Below are 21,241 nucleotides of genomic sequence, written 5' to 3' on the forward strand. Positions count from 1 at the left end.
GTTCAGGAAAGACGTCCGTCGATGCAAATTAACAAACTGATCTTTATAACCGCAATAAAACTGAAAAAGATCATTAAAAGGGGGCTCCGCTGAGGCCGCCCTGCTGCACCGTCGAACGCTGCCAGTCTCCTGCTGTTCTGTTCGAGCCCGGAGCCCGGTCCCATCGGTGCTGCTCGTGCCGCACGCTTAAAACGTCAATAGGGAGTTTTCGTAGGCCGCGTTTCCCCCTCCGCTAAGCCCTCCACAACGGAGACGCCGCTACTGCGCCGGCGCGCCGATGGCCTTGACTGTAGAGTTCCGGCTAGCGTAGCTGGTTGCGGAGAGCATTGCGGGACAGCAGAAACGATCTACGAAAATACCCTATTAGCTCCAGACGTTGCGTGAGCCACCACAATAAGTGTCGCGCTTTGGCACTACAAATTTTCTCCGATAAATCTAGCATGAAATTTTTCCGCTAAATTTAGCGGGGAAAATTTTACGGTAGATATAGCGGGGAAAAATTTCCGCTAAGCTTAGCGGGGCAAATTTTCCGCTAAATCTAGCTGGGAGGATTTTCCGCTAGATTCAGCGGGACAAATGTTCTGCTAGATTTAGCAGGGAAAACATTCCGCTAGATATAGCGGAAAAATTTTCTGCTAGATTTAGCGGGGAAGCTCTTCCGCTAGACTTTGCGGCGAAAATTTTCCATTAATTATAGCGGGGAAAATTTTCCGCTAGATTTAGCGGGGAAAATTTTCCTCTAAATTTAGCGGGAAAATGTTCCTCTAGATTTAGCAGTAAAAATGTTCCGCTAGATTTAGCAGGGAAAATTTTCTGCTAGATTAGGGGGGAAATTTCCCCCTAAATTTAGCGGGGGAATTTGCCCATCATGCACCGCGGGGTTACGCCGACGGCGTCGGCGACGCCAACGCCGCTTAAGCCGGAAACGGGTGCCTAAGAGCTGCGCTGTAAAAAGAGTAACCAACATATCAATTAAGCCTCGTCAATAGTGGCACCAGTAACTCAAAGTAATCACATTAGTGAACAAATTATCAATTGCTCCCCCAAAAATTCAAATTGTATAAACAATTATTCTAAGTAACCAAATGTGTAAGGAAAACACGACCACTGAACATAATAAGTGCATATATATATTGTGGATTAAACTGACTGACCCCGGGATTTAATTGTTTGGCGCTTGGATTAAATTGTATGGCGCTTGGACTAAATTGAGTGACCCCGGGATTAAATTGGTCGTCGCTTGGATTAAAGTGAGCGGGAAAACCTGTAGATGGGCTAAGCCACACCTAACATTGTCCTCTGACCACTACGCGGGGCTTTGGCAGCTCTCTGGTTGATGGCCCACGACCCGACGCCCGCTCGGTCACACGGAGTTCGAGAGCCCCCCCTTTTCCAACGAATGGCGTTGAGTTGGCATCGTCGTTCAGTATTGCGTTACGGTTTCTATTTGTTGTGAGTTACGAAAGGGTGTTGGGTCTTTGGGGCCTGGCCTTGTCCCCATGTAACTCTTTGGTAAGGTAGTGACTATTTCGACGCTCAAAATAATCTTAAATATTATCTTGACACCCGTAACGCCCCTTCCTGAAAACGTGAAAATATTTTCAAAATCATTTTGACATCCCCCGTCAAAATATGTTTCTCCTTATTTCAACATATCAAATTTAGAACTTTGGAGGTTCGGAGTTCGGACAGGAAAGTGATTGAAAGGGCGATCAAACAAATATCTCGCTTGCATGCGGCAGCGCAGTTCAAAACATATTTTCCGAAAAGAAATGGGCAGTCGACTGCAGTTTTTATGACCTTTTATGTGATGGTGAATTCAAATAAACTTCTCAAGATATAACATCAGCTATCAGGCCACATGTAACAATTGCTTGGTTGTGCCTAGCATTACAGAACGTGGCACCGCTGCTTTTCACAATATATTTCAAGTGTTCAAAATAGACCAATGTCGTGTCATAAAATTTACAGTTGATTGAAAAATGTGTGTACCTCGTACAACCAAATCAGAACATTTGTTCCTTCGCAACGGTCAAGATACATCAAGGGGGCAATGTTTGCATTCGCAATTTTTATTTAACATCCAGATTGTTTCATAATTAATCCGCTCGTTATGCACAAACCAAAAAGAAAATCTAAAATAAACGACGAACTTGTGAAACACGGTTAGAAACAGGGCGAGAGCCAGATGCAAGGTGAGACTGCAACCATACGAAGACGTTTTCGTACGATATAGAGCCAAAAAAAAAGCACCAAATTTCTCAGTGTTACCTTAGTCTACACACTTACATTTGTTACGTGCACGCAAGACAGAGGGATATCCAGAAAGCCTTCGTTGTAAATTCAAAATTTTAAGTGGGACGTGGGCCGAAATGACGTGCGAGCTCAGGACATCGCCACCGGGCGTGTCACATCCGAAAGGACCAACAGTCCAGTCAGTCCCACACACACGCTGAATGAGACATTTCCCCTGGCAACTAGGGCCGAAACTTCTCAGGCACGCAACACATGACTCTGCCAGCACGTCAACACAACACTGACAACACCATCAGAAACTAAACAGAGCGAAACCACAAAACGACTACAACTGTGACGGCTGCATTAACTTCATTGACGGGGCGCGTCGAGATAATAAAGCTGCTATTTTGACGTTTTATGGAAGTGATGTCACAGACGCCGAAAATTTTTTTAGGTATTTTGACGGTGGACGTCAAAATAGTCACTGCCCTTTGGCAACCCTCACAGGACGTACATTAGAGTTCAAAAGGCCCGCGAGACCCTTGCCCACAGCAAGTGCGAGATGCAGCCAAAACAGTCGTTCCGGACGTCCGCCAGACTCACTTGTTGACGTCTTTGTACTCGAGCTTCGTGGTGTAGTAGTCCCTCTTGTGCTGCCGGAACTCCATTTCCAGGGTGCCCTCGGACTCCTCGTCGCTCTCATAGTCAGGAATGTCCAGGTGCGAGAATTTCTCCAGCAGCCCTGGCGAAAGAAGAACTTTGCCTGGCTTAGACGTACCGTCAAATGAAACGAAAGTGCTATAACAATTGATGCGGTCTCCAACGAGCAGCACCTTTTGTCGGAACCTGGCGGAGATGTTTCCCTGCTAAATTTAGCAGGGGATATTGCGACTTCCCGCCGTGTAATGCTGCGACCTCGAGCGACGTGTCACGCATTACGTGACACTGCGACATCAAATCAACGGCTTCGCCCGTCGCCCACACCCTCTCCCGTGATCTTGCTACGGTGCAATCAACACCAACACGAGAAAGCAAGGTCTATGAAGGGTTCCCACATAAAGCTGTCGCTTTAAAAGAGGCAAGACATTGTTGGCAAAAAAAAACCTGCAAAGACAGGTGAGGCTGCTAATGTGTTGAGAAGGTGGACATTGAACAGGAAGCTGGAGGGCGACACTAATAGACTCGGGCAGCGCGGCCATGTTCAAGATATCGCTTGACGACTCACGTTGCTCGTCGGGATCTCTCTCTTTATCCCGAGCTGCCTTGTCCTGGCTGTCTTGGCTGACAACTCCGTTTGGAGCGGTGGCCGCGGTTCTCTTTGACTCGAGGAACTTTTGGTCCGCCTGGACGTCCGTGAACTTCTCGTAGTCAAACTGAAACCGACACGCTTCGCTCAGTCGGGAACGAGCTTTTGGGCAGAGGGTCGTTTTATACTGCACACAGATACAGGCTCACCTGAGACAACCTCTTTAGGAACTTCTCAAACCTCTCCAAGTTCAGGGTTCCTTGCTCGTTAATGTAACCTGCAAGCACGGCCCAATGATAAAAACATGAAAGGCTGCAATCGAGAGCCAAGAGCTCGGGAAACTTGTAAGCGCAAACAGAGACGAACACGAGGGGAATAATTGTTTGTCTTCATTCACACTTTCAAATTCCCTGAGCCCAACAAGCCTCGTTGAAAGCCAAAAGATGCGAAGTCACCTTCAGCAAATGGAAATTGGAGCTCAACTGCTGTCCGACAATATATTCATCAGTTCAATCTCGAATTCCTCCCTTTATTAGGTTGCACATAACAAACCCTCGATAGATACTATAATAAAAGCATGATTTGGAAGTTGTTATAGCTGCTGACTGTCAATTACATCAAGCTTTGATAATCAGTAAATTTATTTTTTGCTTCATCCAGTTTTGCTCAAAAATTAATTTTGACCATACATGCCTTTATTATGGATTTATCACACAAACTATTTTTGTTATCAAACTCCTCAGAGGGAGTAAAAAAACATATTTTTTTTTTAGTAAACAAGGCTGGAATTTTTTTTTTTTTTTTGCCGGATTGGGGTTACAAAATGGATTGCTGATTGAAAATGGCGAGGCATGCTGTGCTGACTGCTGCATGCCTTGAGGGGGGACATTAAATGGGAATGTCCACTTTTCATGCAAAAGCATTAACAGTCCCATGGAGCAAGCCGACGTCATCAGCTTTGAAGCCGCACCAAACGGCACCTTAAATCCTTTCTCCAAGTGAAGCCAGCTACCAGCTATGAAACCACGCGAAAAGCATAGCCAAACGGCACCTAGTTTCCCCAATCCCAAAGGAGCAGAGTAAAGCTGATGGATTTTGGCCCCAATCTCATTGGCAGGCGCGCGTCGACGAGGCTCCCATTGGCCGCTGTGCGTCAGTTTCAACGACCGCCACCCAATGGCACTGCGTGCCCATGAGGCAGTGGCTCCACCGCTCCCCACCCAAGATCAGCGCGCCGAGAACAGCGTGCGCGCTCGACCATCGACGGAAGTACGCTGCAGACAAAATAAGGGAGCGGAAGAATGATGTACATGCTTTCTCATTCACAACTCATAAGAAGTACTTAGGTGTACCTCGAGCCTTTTTGAATCGCCGTGATATTTGCAGGTCGTGTTTGTAGCCCTATAGAAGGAGGGCATGCAAAGTTTCATCCCTGTGAACCCATTTTATGAGGTACTATACCCCCGGAACGAAGTAAAGCATAGCTTTGAATGGAATCTGCTCAATGAATCTATCGCTAAGAAATGGTGTTGATAACCACATATTTTTTTGGTGGAATGCATACTTAAATACCTGTTGCCGGTTACTATAAAAAAAAATTTCAGAAAATATGCTATTAAAAAAAAATATTATTTCCGAGTTTTTTTTTTTTTTATTTTTTTTATTTAACAGGTTTTGCAAATTAAGATTTTTCATAATAAAGAAACATGAAAATGCAAAATCTAAGCTCATAGTAACCAGCTCCATAAAATGTTGACATATATGCTGCAATATTAAGTCTCTCGATAATTTCCTACTGAAACGACAGTTTTATTAAAGTGAAATTTATGCCAAAAAGTGGAACAGGGAAAAATGTGTTCAAAGTGTTCCAACCTTTTCTTTAGCATAGGTAGACCGAAAATAATTTACAAAAAATTAACTGTCCAGTGTAATCTAATGAAACTTTCTGGGAATAGTCTCTAGATATTGGTGGATTTAAATATGGAATTTTTCAAAACCAACATTTTTTGCAGAAATTGTTTTTTTCTCCCTAAAAAAAAACAGACTAAATTTCATATTAAAAAAAAAAATAGTTTCTCAGATTTGAGGATTTCGGTTTTAGAGACTAATTATACACCCTTACACTAAATTTGACAACCAGACACCAAATAGTTACGTTGATATGAAATATTTTCAACACATTATGAGGCAGTAACAAGGTAAAGGAGTTCATGTTTGAATGCCTTTTTCTCAGTTCGAGTTTTTGCTGCAAATTTCAAACGAAGGAATCTTTGGTTTAAAGTATAAGTATTCTGAAACCACAATCAAGATGTTTCTCAACTGAAAATTACCGGAAAATCAGGCTATCTACTTTGTTTTGTTTTAAGTTGAAGTCCTCACTGATTTTCAAAAATTGACATAGGACAGATATGCATCTCATATTTTGAGGTAATAACTCTTCCTGAAATATTTACATTTGTGTCAAAAAAATTAGGTACCCTAAGTCTCACATACCCCATTTTATATTCAAGCAGTTAAAATAGTGCTTAATAGCTTCATTTGCATATCATAAATTTCTTAACAAAGAATGAACATCTTCTTATACAGGTATGTAAAACGGACCTTATGCAAAATTGCTTGGTGGTCAGATAACACCGAGAGCGTCGCCATTTTGATGTTGGCGAGCGTCGCCTGTACCAAAGCCCAGTGGAGGTATCGGAGACAACCGTAAGGGCAGTGTACAATGGCACGGCAATGTGCAACTGTACGGGCAATGTGCGATGGCGCGGCAGCATGCGCAGGCCTCTGAAAGTTTCGTCAGGCAGTTGTGGTAGGTTGTTTAAACTGTTCGTCCACATTCCATGGCCATCACACACTGCCCGTACAGTTGTCTCCGATGCCTCCATCGTGCTTCGGTACCGAGGACGCTTGCCAACATTAAAATGGTGAAACTCTCAGTGCTAATAGACTACCAAGCAATTTCGCATAAGGTTTATTGTCCTAGAGAGCTGAAAGTTTGCACAATACACATACTTCTGATGTTGTATATCTCCTGCAAATTTCATTCCCATCACTTGAGTAGTTATGAAGTTAAATCTCTAGCCAGCTTCCCCGCTTAATTTAATCTGAAACAGTATTTCCACTTGGATTATTCTGGAACAACTCCCATCAGAAGAAACAAATTTCTGTGGACAACATGCATGTCGTTACGTAGAAATAGTTGCAAAAGGGGGTTTACAAATTATACATCAGGCTACCCTACATGCACAAATTGTTCCACTTGGAGCCACTTCCTACGCATCGCAATCATGCAATCAATTAAACCAGATCTAAAAATTAAAACGGATGTCGATTGTGGTGACTGCACAAACTGTAGAGACGGCAAGAGGTCAACATCTGCTGTCTGCCATCTTACAGACCTCCCAAATTAAAAAAATTCCGAGAACACCTAAGCACTTCTTATGAGTTGTGAATGCAAAAGCATGAATGTCATTATTCCGCTCCCTTAGTTCGTCTGCGGTGCACTGGCGTGGACAGCTATGTTTTGCAACTGCCGAGAAGCGGCCACAGCTCTCTTTCTCCTCCTCCTCCTCTCTCCCCCACCCCCCACTTTCCGGTAACGCCCGACACGAGAGCGGCAGCCGAGTGTGAACTCTTGTGAAGCGGCCGCCAATGAGTTTTTTTTTGCAGTTACAGACGCCACCGGCTCCGCTCCAGGAACCAGTTAGTGCTTTCGCATTAATAAAAAAAAATCAGACTGTTGATATTTTATACCGAGACTATTTGTAACGACTCAAATACCATAAAACTCTAACAGTTTTAAGGGGTGACCCTTGTCGTGAAACAAAAATATATAAAAAAGATATAAAGTTATTTTTGAGAACATCTTTTTGTTATAAGTCACAGACAACATTTATGCAAGTTCTACACTGAGGAAGCATACATTTCTACATTACATCAATTTAAAGTTTCATTTCCAGCCTGTTTGTAAGCATGTTTTGATCAGCTTTTCCTATTTTCTCAGAATTAATTTTTTTGTCACAACACAGTTTTGTCTATGGTATCTCTGTATGTAGAACTTGGATCTGAATACTTTTTTCAGGGTTTAGTAACTCATAAATCAAGGAATGCAACAAGACTACTATTTCTGGAAAGTGTTAACTAGACAATTTTCTAATTAGCAAAGACTTCAATGACTCATTTCTAACTATCAGCAAAAAAAATTTAATTTGTGAAAACTTTTTATAGAATGAAGCTAAAATTATAGCAATTGGTTTGTTGCACTCTCCACTGTTCGTAGAACATGCTCATATTTTCTGATGGTGATAGTTTAAAAAGACTGGGCAGAAACATTTGTGACAAAGGTCAGGTTTTCTTAAAAACTATTTAGACAGGAAAAATTGGGCTCATGTTTGTGCTTGGCACAAGAACTTATAGCAGATGTGAAAATTTAATATAAATTAGATCAGAAATTACAAAAAAATGTTCAAAACCAGGGTCTCCCCTTAATGGTCTAATGATTTGCAGATTTTGCATTTCACACTTCTCCTGAGGTTGTCCGACATCACAATATAAGTGACGCTTTTATGTTTTTTTTTTTTCTCCTTTACAAATACATAAAAGAGCCAGAGAAGCAAGCCTAAAAGCTGCAATACTTCACAAGTAAGCAACAACTCTACCAGTCAGAACAAAACCACGATAGAGTAATATAATCTCTCTTCAGCAAACTTCTTTTTTTTTTTCACAAAGAGACGAAGCATGTGTCACGCGCTCACCACCCAGTGTGGGCAGCACCTCGATGTAGGCCTGGTACAGGATGGGCAGCGCATTGTGGGCGATGTGAAGGTTGGGCAAGTGGGGCAGGAAGTCGTTGCCCACCAGGAAGCACATGAGCACCCAGTCATCCACCAGGCTCTCCAGGCTAAACTCAAAGGGCAGGGAGTCCTGGAACAGGCAACACAAACTAACTGATTTATCGTGTAAGCGGTTCAGGCTAGCACGCCTCTGTTACTGAAGAGTGTCACACACAACTGCTGTGCCAGCATTTGGCTGCAACTTGTGCCCTCCTTGATCGAACACAACTCCCAGCCGAACGCTGACCCAACACTCACATTCAGAGACCATCAAAACAGGACATGGGTGCTCATGATCGATGCGATTGAGGTGGACTAAATGCCTCTTCTGCAATAAAACCACGAGTAGCGTTATTGAATACAGCTTTTAGAATTACCAATTAATTGCCATCAGAAGGAAAGCTGTTATGAGCCACCCCAAAGTAAAGAACCATAGAAACAAGAAAAACATTCTAAAATTATTTTTTCTGCTTTTGTGTTTTGACTCTTAGGGAATATGAAAATTTTTTTGTTTCCAGACTTTTAGGGAAATTGTATTGCAACACAAAATGGGTCACACAGAAACCAATCAATCCTACCCTTTCAACGCTTGTTTACTGGCTGAGAGTGTTTCAGTATTTATGTGCTTTTATTTTTTTTTTCTTCTATTTTACTTTCAAATTAAGCACAGATGCAGAGCTTTACCCTACCTTGACTGCCTGGAATTCGTAGGACAGGTACTCTCGTAGAAGTGACAGATGAAGGAGATGAAAAGTGATTTCTTCAGGGACGTTTAACCTGAAATGCAGCAATGAATGTGTCTCTACAAAAGATATATCCAGAACTAAAAGCCTTCGTGAAAGCAAAAATAACTTTTTTTTTTTACTTTCACACTCCTGACTTGACATAAACTGTCACAAACTCAGTAAAGAAAGCAGCATTTGGCCAGGTCTGAGCAGGTTCCATTTACGATAGGTATCAAAAAAATTGTTTAAAAACAATGCATGGCTCAACACTCCAGTTGACAAAGGCTCTCTCTATTTCCCCCTTCTACACTCCGCAGTTTATTTAGCCTGCTAAAATAATTCCCGTAAAGTGCCAGCAAAAAATGGCATATCCGCTAAAGTGTATCTGCCAATACTAATAGTATGTCTCCCCAGGTTTTATGAAGCTATAAAGCTCAATATTTAAATATCATAAGCTGCAAAATCAACCACCCACAAATATGTACTACAAAAACCTACAGTTGTAACAGCATTGGAAAAAAAGTTCAGTCAAACTTCGCTGCCCTTGACTGATGTATTTCTTAAAATACAAACGTGCGGTTGTTTGTTCATTTATTTTCCCCCTTTCTCGGCACAACCTTTTTCTAAATTAGAGGATGACTTACAGTCAAGACCAAAGATCATAGTCAGCATAATTTAAGATCCAACCGACGCAAGCGCACACTGGTGCGAGGCGGTGATGGTTGAAGCGAACAGTGCGAGTGCCACCGTGCACTGCGACTATAGCCACGGCATGGAGGCATGCGACAGACATGAACATCAAGTGATATCATATGGAGTAAAATACCCCATCTCTATATTATCGCAGTAGCATCGCAACTTTTAGATACCAACATCGGCTACAATTCAGTCTACAACAAGGTCACCGTGGTTGACGAGCCATTTCTATAGTTTGTTTCATTTTAATTCAAAGCGCAGCCTATACTACGAGCCAGTGGGACCAATCAAGCAGCGGCATAACCTACAGCACGGCACGCACCTACTGTATGTCATACACGACCTGATGGCATTCGTCCTCCTTCTTTACGTATTCTTTCGTTGGCTAAATTAATTAAGAGGAGTCCCGTGACTTCCATCTAGGCGCAGGTGTGGCGCAATTCTTAGCAAAAATGGCATTTTGGCATAAGATGTGGCAGAATTTCGTTTTGTGGTGCAGAATGGCACAAATATCGCAGCACTTCCATCACTGCAAGCTCCACTGAGCAGGAAACATACAACCTAATTTGACATTCACTTAAAGGGCAGTAACCAAGAGCAGCACCTAAGAAAATCGTGCAATGTGGACAGATGCACCCCGGAATACCTTTTCTGGTTTTGCTTCTTGCCGTAAACAATTTCCTCTCGAAGGAGAGCGAAGTGGGGTTCATGGGAGCATGTGCCCAGCATTATCTGGAAGGAAAGAGCAAAATAAATTTACACGTCACAGGTTAAAAGACTTCGTGTAAATCGATTTATTAGGAGAAAAAAAAAAAAAAACGCTTTTAGGGCTAACAACGCAGGCCGACACTGTTCTCTCAGGGAAGTGAAGCATAGACCCCGCAAAATTTCGCATTCCCCCGTTTTTATCTGGTGTCGTAACTGGAAGGCTAATTACTTTGAGTGCTTTAACTAATCTTTATGTAAACTAAAGGTTCCTCTTTATTAACTAAACCCGTCCAGACTTGCCCACGGTATGAGTGCTATGCGGCGCAGATCGCTAACTGCAAACAGAAAATTGGCTTTAGTGTCCCTTCAACTGTGAAATGGCACACGAAGCTGACAAAAACTTGTGGCACAAAAAGCACCGCCACAGCCACTGACAGCTTAATTTAAGAAAGGCAAACCCCGAGCATCTTTTCATTGCTTCGCAGCACTAGCCAACTGCAGCACTAGCCGACAGGAGGCCAAAGAACGAAACATAACAGGCCACGCCCTGTGCTTCTCATGCTGTCAGCAACTACAGCTTAGCAGCGAGAGGCTGGGGGACGGACGAAGGAACTCACCAGATCGGCATCCAGCCCGTAGAGGCAGTGCCTCGTGTTGGGGTCGTAGCCTGGCTTGGACCGCTCCGTACGGATGAAGTCCATGATCTTGTGCTCGCCTTCCCCGGGAGTCTGGGAAAGAGGGACGGTAAACGTTGACACCTTTTTTTAAGGGGACACACCCCCGGGAGGGTCAACTTTTGATCCCTTGGCTTAAAATTAATTAAATTTACAGGGTAGATGGTAATTAAATTTACAGGCCAGATGGTGCATAACAAAATTTCAGGTCTGTCAATTAAATGGGAAGGAAATTAGAGCAGCTACTATCAGCAACACGCCTGCAATGTTTAGTTAAATCTATCATCGGGAAAACCATCACAATATTCAAGATTTTTATTCGCTAGATATGTAGCAGGATGCTATGAAAAGTTTTCCATGAAGAGTCATTTATTTCCATAAATTTTCTCATCTGCAAAATTGTTAAACTTTTTGGTCTTCTGTGTCGGACAAAATGTCAACATTTTTTATGAAAGGCATCCGTAAAGTGGCAAAAACATTCCCTAGCCACATTCCTTATTAAATTTCAGTCAGGAAAAGTGAAGAATGAGCCTTCCCTGTATTGCCATTATCAGATGATAGATTGACTAAAATGGAATTTATACCAAAAAGTGGATCGGAGAGAAATGTGTTCAAAGTGCTCCATACCCTACCTTTTTTTTTTTTTTTTTTGCTTCGGCAGACAGAAAATAATTTATAAACAATTAACTATGCAGTTTAAACTAATTAAACTTTCCAGGAATACTCTCTATACTCTGTTTCACCCTATGACGTACCGCAGGAAAGGCTACAAGCGTGAGCTACTTGCTCTGGGGCACATCTCGGCAGCACAAGCTCGCGTGCACCAACGGCAGCTGCCAATGCTACGAGCTCGCACTTCTAGCTTTTGCTGCGGTACAACATAAGGTGAGACGGAGTATGGATGTTGGTGGATATAAATATGTCATTTCTCAAAATCAAATTTTTTTGCAGAAACATTTTAGAGCGCAGCTCTTAGGGACCCGTTTCCGGCTTGAGCGGCGTCGGCGTCGGCGTAACCGCAAGGTCACGTGACCCCCCGAGATCACGTGACCCCCTTAGGTCACGTGACCCCCTTAGCAAAGCAGGTCATAGGGATCGGCGCTTTGAGCAAAAATATTGGCGGTCAATGTGGAGGCTATGCTGACCATACCTCGGCAAACCTCACTCATGAGGGCCCTCACTCACCCTCACTCACCCTTATCTTCACAGGTCAGGTGAGGGTGAGTGAGTTTCTGAACCAGGAAAATTCATGAGTGTGAGGGTGAGTGAGGGCCGTGAGGGCTGTGAGGGCGGTGAGGGCGGTGAGGGCTCTGAGGGCGGTGAGGGCGGTGAGGGCGGTGAGGGCCATGAGGGCGGTGAGGGGTATGAGGGCCATGAGTGCGTGAGGCCCCCTTCAGATCGAGCATCTTTCTCAGCAATTTTGGTGTTAATGGCGGGTTATTCTCTAGCTTTCCCTAGATTGACACGATTGCTGAGATCGGGTCCGGCTCGAAATAAGCAAGCAACTAGGAGCAATTCTAATGCGTTTGAAGCGGCTGCATCCAATCAGGGACGCAAAATTTTCACGTGATACCTCGTGCCGGTGATGATGACACCGAAAGACTTGGTTCTGGTTTGAAATCAATCGTTTTTTTGGAAATAAACTGTTTAAGAAAAGTGCATTAGTATTCTTAACGAGATTTAAATGCATAAAAACACGTTTATAACGCGTAATTGTGTCTAAATAGTGCAAGAAAAATAAAATTTTATGATGACGATGGCAAATTGCAGCAATTGGTTGCTGCGTGTGATCGCGGGCGGCCCGTGTTGCTGGTGTTGTGACGTAAAGTTTCTGGGTGAAATTGCCCCATCTGAAGCTGGCCTGAGTGGCGTGAGGGCCATCAGTGCGTGAGGGGTGTGAGGGCCGCGAGGGCGGTGAGGCGCGTGAGGGCGGTGAGTGGTGTGAGGGCGGTGAGTGGCGTGAGGGCGGTGAGTGCCGTGAAGGCGGTGAGTGGCGTGAGGGCCGTGAGGGCGGTGAGGGCGGTGAGTGGCGTGAGGGCTATGAGTGCGTGAGGGCCGTGAGGGCGGTGAGGGCGGTGAGTGGCGTGAGGGCCATGAGTGAGTGAGGGGCGTGAGGGGCGTGAGGGGAGTGAGGGCAGTGAGGGCAGTGAGGGCGGTGAGTGCGTGAGGGCCGTGAGGTTCAGTGAGGGTGAGTGAAGGGCTGAAGGTGAGTGTGACTGTGAGGGTGAGGGTGAGTGAGGGGCTGAAGGTGAGTGTAGCTGTGAGGGTGAGTGAGGGGCTAAGGTGAGTGTGGCTGTGAGGGTGAGGGTGAGTGAGGGCGACCTAAAATGCCGACCTCTGATGCTGACATCTTGAGAAAGAGAAGATGAGCAAAAGTTGTGCAAATACGAGTCTGTTTGAAAGAGTTGGCTACAAAGAAAATGTAGACATGCCTACCGTGCGGATATAATTTCCCAAGATGTCCCTTGGGAAATTATATCTGCACGGTAGGACTCAAGGACTCTCCTTGAGTAGCCATATGGCTACTCAAGGAGAGTCCTTCTTGAAGAGCGAGGCTGCATATGCGTAAATTATTATATCTGCCCAAAATCGAAGGCACCGTCGAATCTAGGACAACCCCCAAAGCGTTAACAACCAGTATTAGAAATTTTTATAATTTCTTTATTTACAGTCAAATCTAAATATAACGAGGTTGAGTTTTTTGTCACATCAAGGCTGCTACTATACAAGAGAGCAATACAGTCATGTCCCACCAATATAAACGCCTTCGTTCACCCGGAAAACAGTCTATAGTGCGAGTCGTTCATAATAGTGAATCGGGGTCAAAACGCACACATGCTATGGCCTCCGACCACCTCCGCTTCTCGCCTGACATCGTCTCATCTGCCTTTCACGTGACCAGAGCAGCGTCGCTCTGTTCAGCCAGAAATTTAGCCTTTCAGTCAAAACTTGTACAAAAACGGCATCCATCTCTTTCCCGCCCATGTCTTCGACAGCACGGTGTGCACCTAGTGAGTCACATGTCTCCTCCAACATGTCGATTGGTTGGCTTGAACCGTAGCCTTTGCCGTTTGCCAAGTTACGGTGAAATGCAGTGTAGGAGAAATTAACCTCGTGGGTCCATAGCTTCTCTCCCATTGCCAAAACAGGGACGTCTACAGTGAGGTGATCTAGTTGCTTTAGGGTTCATTCTTCGTTGTTCGCGTCTGTAGGTCATACACGATTTCAAGCAACGGTAGAATGCAAACGGTAATGACCCATCTTACGTAAAAGAAAAAACAAAAACGTCTTTTGGCGCACAGCCCTTATCGCAAGACCTGCAACAAAAGTCCGGGTGCACACTGTGCCCTTTTGGTTTTACAGATATCTCGAGATGCTTCTGGGCCTTTTTTCTTTAAACTGGGGCACTGGCATCCATAATAACTGGATGAAAATGCCTGTACTTACCGAATTCGTTCCCAAAATAGCTGTCCATAGTCTGGACTGCAGGTTTCCATATTATCGGGGCAAAATTGCACAACGAAAGATTGGTCGCCAAATATTTTGTCAACTAGAGATGTAGATGTAGACAATGTGTCCATATTAACGGGGTCCATACTATTGAGACATGACTGCATCTTCAAGTTTCAAAATCACGCTATATCCTCACATCCCAGCCTAGAAACAATAAATAAAAAAAAATAAAGAACAGGTTTCTCGACTTGCCCCCTTCCCAAAAGGTATTTAATTTTCTCTTTTCCCATAAACACAAGGGAGAATTGTCTCTTGACAGACCAGACAAAAGTGAGACACAAGAGACAGCACTTAAAAAGAACTTTCAGCCTTTCCACTCTGGTGAAGAAGGAAGACCAGCAAAGCTGTACTATGGTGGGATGACCTCAAGGACGACGTCTAAAACGATCTCAAGGACGACTTCCAGGACGACCTCGAGGACGACGACCTCAAGGACGACGACTAGGATGACCTCAAGGTTGACGCCAAGGACGACCTCACGGACAACGCAGGGACATCTACAACGACCTCAAGGACGATTTCAAGGACTTCTAGGACGACCCGAGGACCCTGCCTAGGACGACCTCTAGGATGACCTCAAGAACAACCTCAAGGACGCTGTCTAGGACGACCTCAAGGACGATTTTTAGGACGCCTAGAGAAATTCAGCATTTCCACTCGGGTGAAAACCAGAGTGGAAAGGCTGGAAAGGTTTCCGCCATCTATGAGCGATGGCAGCAACCAGACAACTGGCAAGCCAGTTGTCTGGTTGCCGCCGTCGCTCATTGATGGTGGTAGCTGTCCAGAGTTTTGTGTTGAGATTGGTTTGTACACGGGCACACAAACTGGGGAAACTAGCCCCTAACAGCTCCGCTGTAAAAAGAATGAAAATGAATGGCGTTTGTAAGCCTGGTCATGACGATGGGTGTGTTTCCTTGGTTCAGTGCTTGTGCAACCATGTCTCTTCCTCCTAACCTCTCTTTTACTTTCAAGACATCACTCTTGGTTATGTTGCCTCAGTAGCTTTAGAGCATTTGGGTCATCTTTCTGAGGGCAAATTTCAAGATGTAGATTTCAGTGGAAACTTTCTTCCATCATTATTCCTTCGATGTGCAAGCCGATTTTGCACTTTGAGCCCGCCGCACCTGCCTCGAAGACAACCCCTTCAACAGTGTCCCCTATTTCCAAAAGATTCCTTTAGATTTAGGTATAAATAAGGTATATTTTTATAGATTTATACAAATATGACACACATATAGACAATACAGCATAAGTCAAAGCACACAACCACTCATCTCCAGACAAAAAAAGGGACGATTTAACAGCTGTTTTTTTTTAGTTATATAAGGTGCATCAAGTGCACTGGCCGGATGCACTCAATGTATTGTCGATGTCATAAAAACTTTCTGTAATGCCAGTCACCTAAAACTGAAATCCATTCTCTACTGATATTTTCTGATCTTTTTCTCGGGTACACTGCCATTCCAATAACTTTCAGCATAATGCACGAGCATAAAGAGAACCCATTACCATCTTTCAAGGAGAGCCATTTCCGATGCTGATGATGACGACCGGACAACATGAGCAAACCACAATTCCGAACAATCATGTTCACAGGGCCCGCATGATTTCTCAAACTGGGTTCCTAGGAACACAAGGGTTCCCCAGAGTACCCCTACGGGTTCTCCCGGGTACCCCTACAGGTCCTCCAAGCTCTCTAAGTTTCTCGACCGCCCCTGCCCAAAAGTAAAGTGTTTTCCCAGTTTAAGCTCTTTTATAACAGACCTGAGCCACCGATCGATGGCTTAGGTCTGCTATACACTAAACATTACCTATACTCGCGGTCAGCTTTCCGTGGTAATTCGAAGAGAGGAGGAAAGTGCATGTACAGCGGTTGGTGCACCCTCTCCCCTAGCATTGACTGCATTGCCACAGAAAGCTGACCGCAAGTATAGTATGTCCATTATTGTCTGCAAGCTCTGTGGAGTCCTCAACCACTTTACTGTACCGACGTCAAGACCGGGAGGGATTCCTCGGCACATCAGTCAAGGCAAGCAAGGGTTCCTCGAAATTGAAAGGTTTAAAAATTCCTCTGCCGGAGGAAAGAGAACTTCTGCCGACCTGATGTCCCGACAAGTAGACCTTGACTTCTTGCCAGAGGGGGTCACTTGAAATCTTCATGGCTACAAACTGTTCCAGCTGCTCTTGTAGATTGGCCATGAAAGATGTGCCTGAAATGCAGATGACGACACATAAAGGAGCCATCAGTTCCTCTGTGCAGCTCACGGAACCTAATGCGAATTTCACACCAGTGGCAAAATATAACATTTCTATTAGCGACTAAGGCTGTGGGTTGATGTAGTGGCATTCTGCAAACGGCCACTATTTTTGCTGACCTCCATTCCCTTTGCGGGAAAAATAGAAACATGGGGTAAACTTTGTGTTTCCAAAAGCAAACAGTTTAACAAAATAGAGCACATGACAAAATGGTCTTCAAAGAATATGTTTCAGATCTGCGAAGTAAAGATGAAGAGGAAGCAATATTTTGCTTCCTGTACAAAGAGGTCACATCAAGGTCTTATACAAGACAGCTGCACACCAATAATGCCTGAGGTGCGTTCCTCCCCAGAGACGACACTCTACACACACAGCATCACGAAACAAACTCTATATTAGATGTTGCGAGTAATATGCCACTGAAATCAATCCCTTATGTTGAGTGTCTATTTGTTTACACGCAGTTATAATTAGTAACGTGAACTTCCAACAAAACGAGTGTCAGGGTTCCGAGTGGTTTGGAAGGACGGCCAAATCTATCGGAGTTGCCAGTGGGGAATTCCCAGCTTCTCCCAGATCAGGTCGGTGAAGCCGAAAAGATTACCTTGGAGGAATCAAAATTCATGTAAAGTTGCGAAAGAAATTCTAAAACAGACAGAAACCTAAGCTCGAGCAACCTGCCTCATTGTAAGTCAGGCTGCCTCGAAGCCGCCTCAAGCCTGTGGTACAAAGAATGAACCAGAAATCTTTAGCGCCGTACAAAGAAAGACTTGAGATACACCTTCAGAGATATGGTCAGTGCCACCGTCTCCACAACACATGCCAAAGTCATCGACCTAAGCAAATAATGTAGAAAAATTCATTTTAAAAAAATGTAAGGGCATACCTGGAGAGATGCAGTTGGAGTCGAACCTGGCCTCTGTGGGCAGCACCTCACCCCGGCTGAGTGCCTGTTTCTCGAGGGCCAGTGCTTCCTTAGCTGACCTGCAAAAGCAAAAGACTCCTTCAGGGCCATCCATCAGATATGATTTTCAAACTATGCTAGACTTCAGTTACACTATGACGTAATAAAAAAAAATATATAGTACACACAAAAATATATCAATTGTCAAAATCTGATTGCTTTTGCACAGAATATGCCATCCAGAATCGACTCATTTGACGTGCGCAACCCCTCTTCTTTCTCTAAAGAGAGGTTATAGAATCTTGATGTTATAACTTGACTTCACTTCATTTTTGGTTAATATTACATCTTGAGGGCTTTCACAGTAAAGCTAAGAAAGATTTATATGCAAAGACATTATAAAAACACATAGTATATATAAAACGATCACTTTCTACCCGGTGTCCCAAATAGCGGCCAGGCTTTTTAAATCGATCACAAAAATCAGTTTCTTAACCTATCGCGTTCCGATTTTGTACAGCGTTAGGCAGCTTCTTGCAAAAATTGCTTATGTAACACAATGAAGTCAGGAAACCTGCGATATATTCCAACAAAGGTCTAAATAAAATACTCTGAAGGTACACAAAAGCAACAAGAATAAGACTGTCTATTGAATCATGAATTAACCTATGCATAACTTAATTTTCTGAACAGATCCTGTTATATACAAAGTATAAATTTCTATATTGGCTTAAACCAAACTGAATTCATAAAGAACAATTTTCACCAGGATATGCCAAAGATGAGCCATAAAAGTCCCTTTTACCCCCAACCAAGACATGGCTTTAGGCCTTGGTCACGGTGTAAGATACACTCTTCAGGTGAAGACACGGCGGGGTTGAACGCACGGCGCGAGGAATCAGATAGCGTTCGTTCGACGGGCATCCGAAAGGCTGCATCATTCCGCTGCCAATGTGCCCGCGGCTGACAGTGTCGCCGGCAGCCAAGCGGCGAAACTGTGTGAGAGCGAAAAAAATTATCTCGTTGCCATGACACCCCGGTACACCGTGGTTTTTCTGCACGTACGACAACCTCGCTGGAGCTCTGTGCGTGTGGTACATGAGGCGGCACGAGCCGTCTTGTACATGCCCATGGGTCGACGAGTCACCTGCCGGTGCCGCTTGAAACCATAGTGAGAGAGAGTAAAGAGCAAACTTTATCGGGCACGTCGCGAAGAGCGTGCTGTCCTCACCTGAAGAGTATTATCTTACACCGTGGCCTTGGTTCAAAGCCTTTTCATCATGCAGTCAGCCAGTCAGCCCTGGGTAATATTACCTGAACCGTCTGCCCCGCTGCTGATTCATCTTCGCCCTAGGAGCCACGCCATCAACCGCCATGAAGAACGTCTTGCGAGGCTTGATCATCCGGAACAAAAACTGAACAAGTGCAAAGGGACATTTTTTATGAGAATGGCAAGCTTTAATGTTTTAAAAACTAAATTCAATCAAACATACTAATTATCCTATGTCAACATGTGCAGGATATGTATTGTTAAAAAACCTTGAAAAGAAAAAAAAATTTTTAGTGCTCTAGTTGGGACACACGTCAAAAAATTATTTTACGCGATAAAAAGTTTTTTTTAAAGCAATATTGACGGCTCGAGACGCAACTTAGTCGGTAGTCACCTTCTTTCCACTTGTTTTCTCTCTCGGCATTTCGGGTGCGTGGAGGAGAGGTGGATTAGCTTCGCCTTCACGACCGAGATGGTCATTCCAAAATGACCCGTGACGTCATGGACTTTGCGCGCAGACTTTCAAATAAATCTCTCGCCGTCAATATTCCTCTAAAAAAAATTTTTTCGCCTAAAATTTATTTTTTTAAACACGTGTCCCAACCAGACTGTTTAGAAAAACACTTTTTTTTCTTTTCAGGGGCCCTTTAATGCAATAACGCTCCATCTACAATGAATTGAACCAAACTTTTTTTATAACTCGCAGTTCTCCAGTTTTTGCCAATGGGGACTAGAAATAACAATCCAATAAATCAATTTCACCAATTTTTATTCACATAAAAGTTCCCTCTTTTCATGCACTAAACTTAATTTTTTTGCGAAGAATCTAACAGCTCCCCAAATTGCGGTATAAAAAATCCATTCAGACTTTTCACCTACTGCATTTGGTAAAATTAAAAAAATTAAAAACAAAGAATTGTGCATACATAAGTGTACATATGATGGCCAGTCAACATTACGTACAGAGGCAAAAAAATAAAAAACGCAAGAAACACCATACATTTTTACAACAATTTTTTTTTTCTTCAGACACCCTGTAAGAAATGGGCTTACATCAATGTAGTTGAAGATGTCCAAAAAAATCCTCTCCTCGCTTATGCGAAAGTGGGGATCGTCGTCGTTCGGATGCGAACAAACATGGATGATGCCATTCATATCAAGGTACAGATTGTCAAACTCTGGTATCTGGTGAGGAGAAAGACAGCATGGAGGACAATGAGTTATCGGTCCCTCACAGACGTGTAATCTATCGGTTGCAGATCTTGGTCTTGTATAGACCTTTGCAGAAATCGCCTCCTGCGTGCTGCCACCTTTGTCAGCTGAGCTGTGGAACGCCTTCCAAGCATGCGCTGTTGATCTGCTGTGCAGTATATCGGACGCTGCACAAGCATCCACAGCTCAGTGACTCAGCATTTTTTGCCCGCTCGCTTCGTTCAAGACTGCCGCTGGAAAGGTCTATAGACAATAATCCATTTGATGCATCTGTTGCATTGACTAATGGATCACCATCCATATGCTATGCCAATAATATGGACGAACAGTGGTACTGCGTTCTAGATTACTTTGTTCAAAAATGAACAAAGATGACTCAAAAAGTCGATGAAGTTGGAAAAGCACTTGAATCGGGACCTCCACAAAGCAAATTTCTTCAGAGGTTTATATTGGGTAAGATTAGTCTTCATTTGAGGGTCTGGAGAAATGTCTAGGTATGACTACATATGTTTCGCTATACTTCATGTCAACTTTGGTTAGCAGCATTGGCAAGGCAAGCATGATTCCGAGAAAAGTTAGGTAAAAAAAAAAATAAAGAAAAAGGGGAAAAAACTGGATCTCTCCACATCCTCTTTGACTCATGTCAGCATTGCTCGGTGGAACGAGGGAAAAGCGGAGCCCTCTCACCGCTTTTCCTGTCAGTAGTGCCATACTGAGGGACTGCAGTTCTGTGGAAACTATGCTGTCCTCGCCAAGGCAACACAGAAAATTTGCTGTGGCATTGTAGATGGATCGAGAAGGAACCCTTAAAGGGATGGTGAACCGAAATTTAGATTTCAGAAAAAACAATGCAGGAAATGTAGGCGGGACGCTACAATCCTACAACACTACTCGTAAGGCGATATCTCGAATGGATGGCCGTATTTTTGGAAAAAGAGGTCGAGATTGAACCAGGCCGACGAGGCGC

General features: G+C 43.8%; 1 protein-coding gene across 1 annotated transcript in view; it reads right to left on the reverse strand.

Annotated features, from left to right (window-relative positions):
• Positions 1 to 21,241, reverse strand: part of LOC8031327 (5'-3' exoribonuclease 1) — an 82,184-nt gene that overhangs the window by 59,599 nt on the left and 1,344 nt on the right. The window contains exons 2-12 of the mRNA XM_029974041.4: positions 20,116 to 20,247; positions 19,107 to 19,207; positions 17,775 to 17,872; positions 16,733 to 16,842; positions 11,063 to 11,173; positions 10,384 to 10,469; positions 9,006 to 9,093; positions 8,239 to 8,407; positions 3,694 to 3,761; positions 3,464 to 3,611; positions 2,842 to 2,980 (exon numbers count right to left, since the gene is read on the reverse strand). Coding sequence (XP_029829901.2) covers positions 2,842 to 2,980; positions 3,464 to 3,611; positions 3,694 to 3,761; positions 8,239 to 8,407; positions 9,006 to 9,093; positions 10,384 to 10,469; positions 11,063 to 11,173; positions 16,733 to 16,842; positions 17,775 to 17,872; positions 19,107 to 19,207; positions 20,116 to 20,247 — 1,250 coding nt within the window. The remainder of the gene's footprint in view (positions 1 to 2,841; positions 2,981 to 3,463; positions 3,612 to 3,693; positions 3,762 to 8,238; positions 8,408 to 9,005; positions 9,094 to 10,383; positions 10,470 to 11,062; positions 11,174 to 16,732; positions 16,843 to 17,774; positions 17,873 to 19,106; positions 19,208 to 20,115; positions 20,248 to 21,241) is intronic.

The sequence above is a fragment of the Ixodes scapularis genome, unplaced genomic scaffold (genome assembly GCF_016920785.2).
Source record: "Ixodes scapularis isolate PalLabHiFi unplaced genomic scaffold, ASM1692078v2 PGA_scaffold1__304_contigs__length_218370807, whole genome shotgun sequence".
NCBI classification, from domain to species: Eukaryota; Metazoa; Arthropoda; class Arachnida; order Ixodida; family Ixodidae; genus Ixodes; species Ixodes scapularis.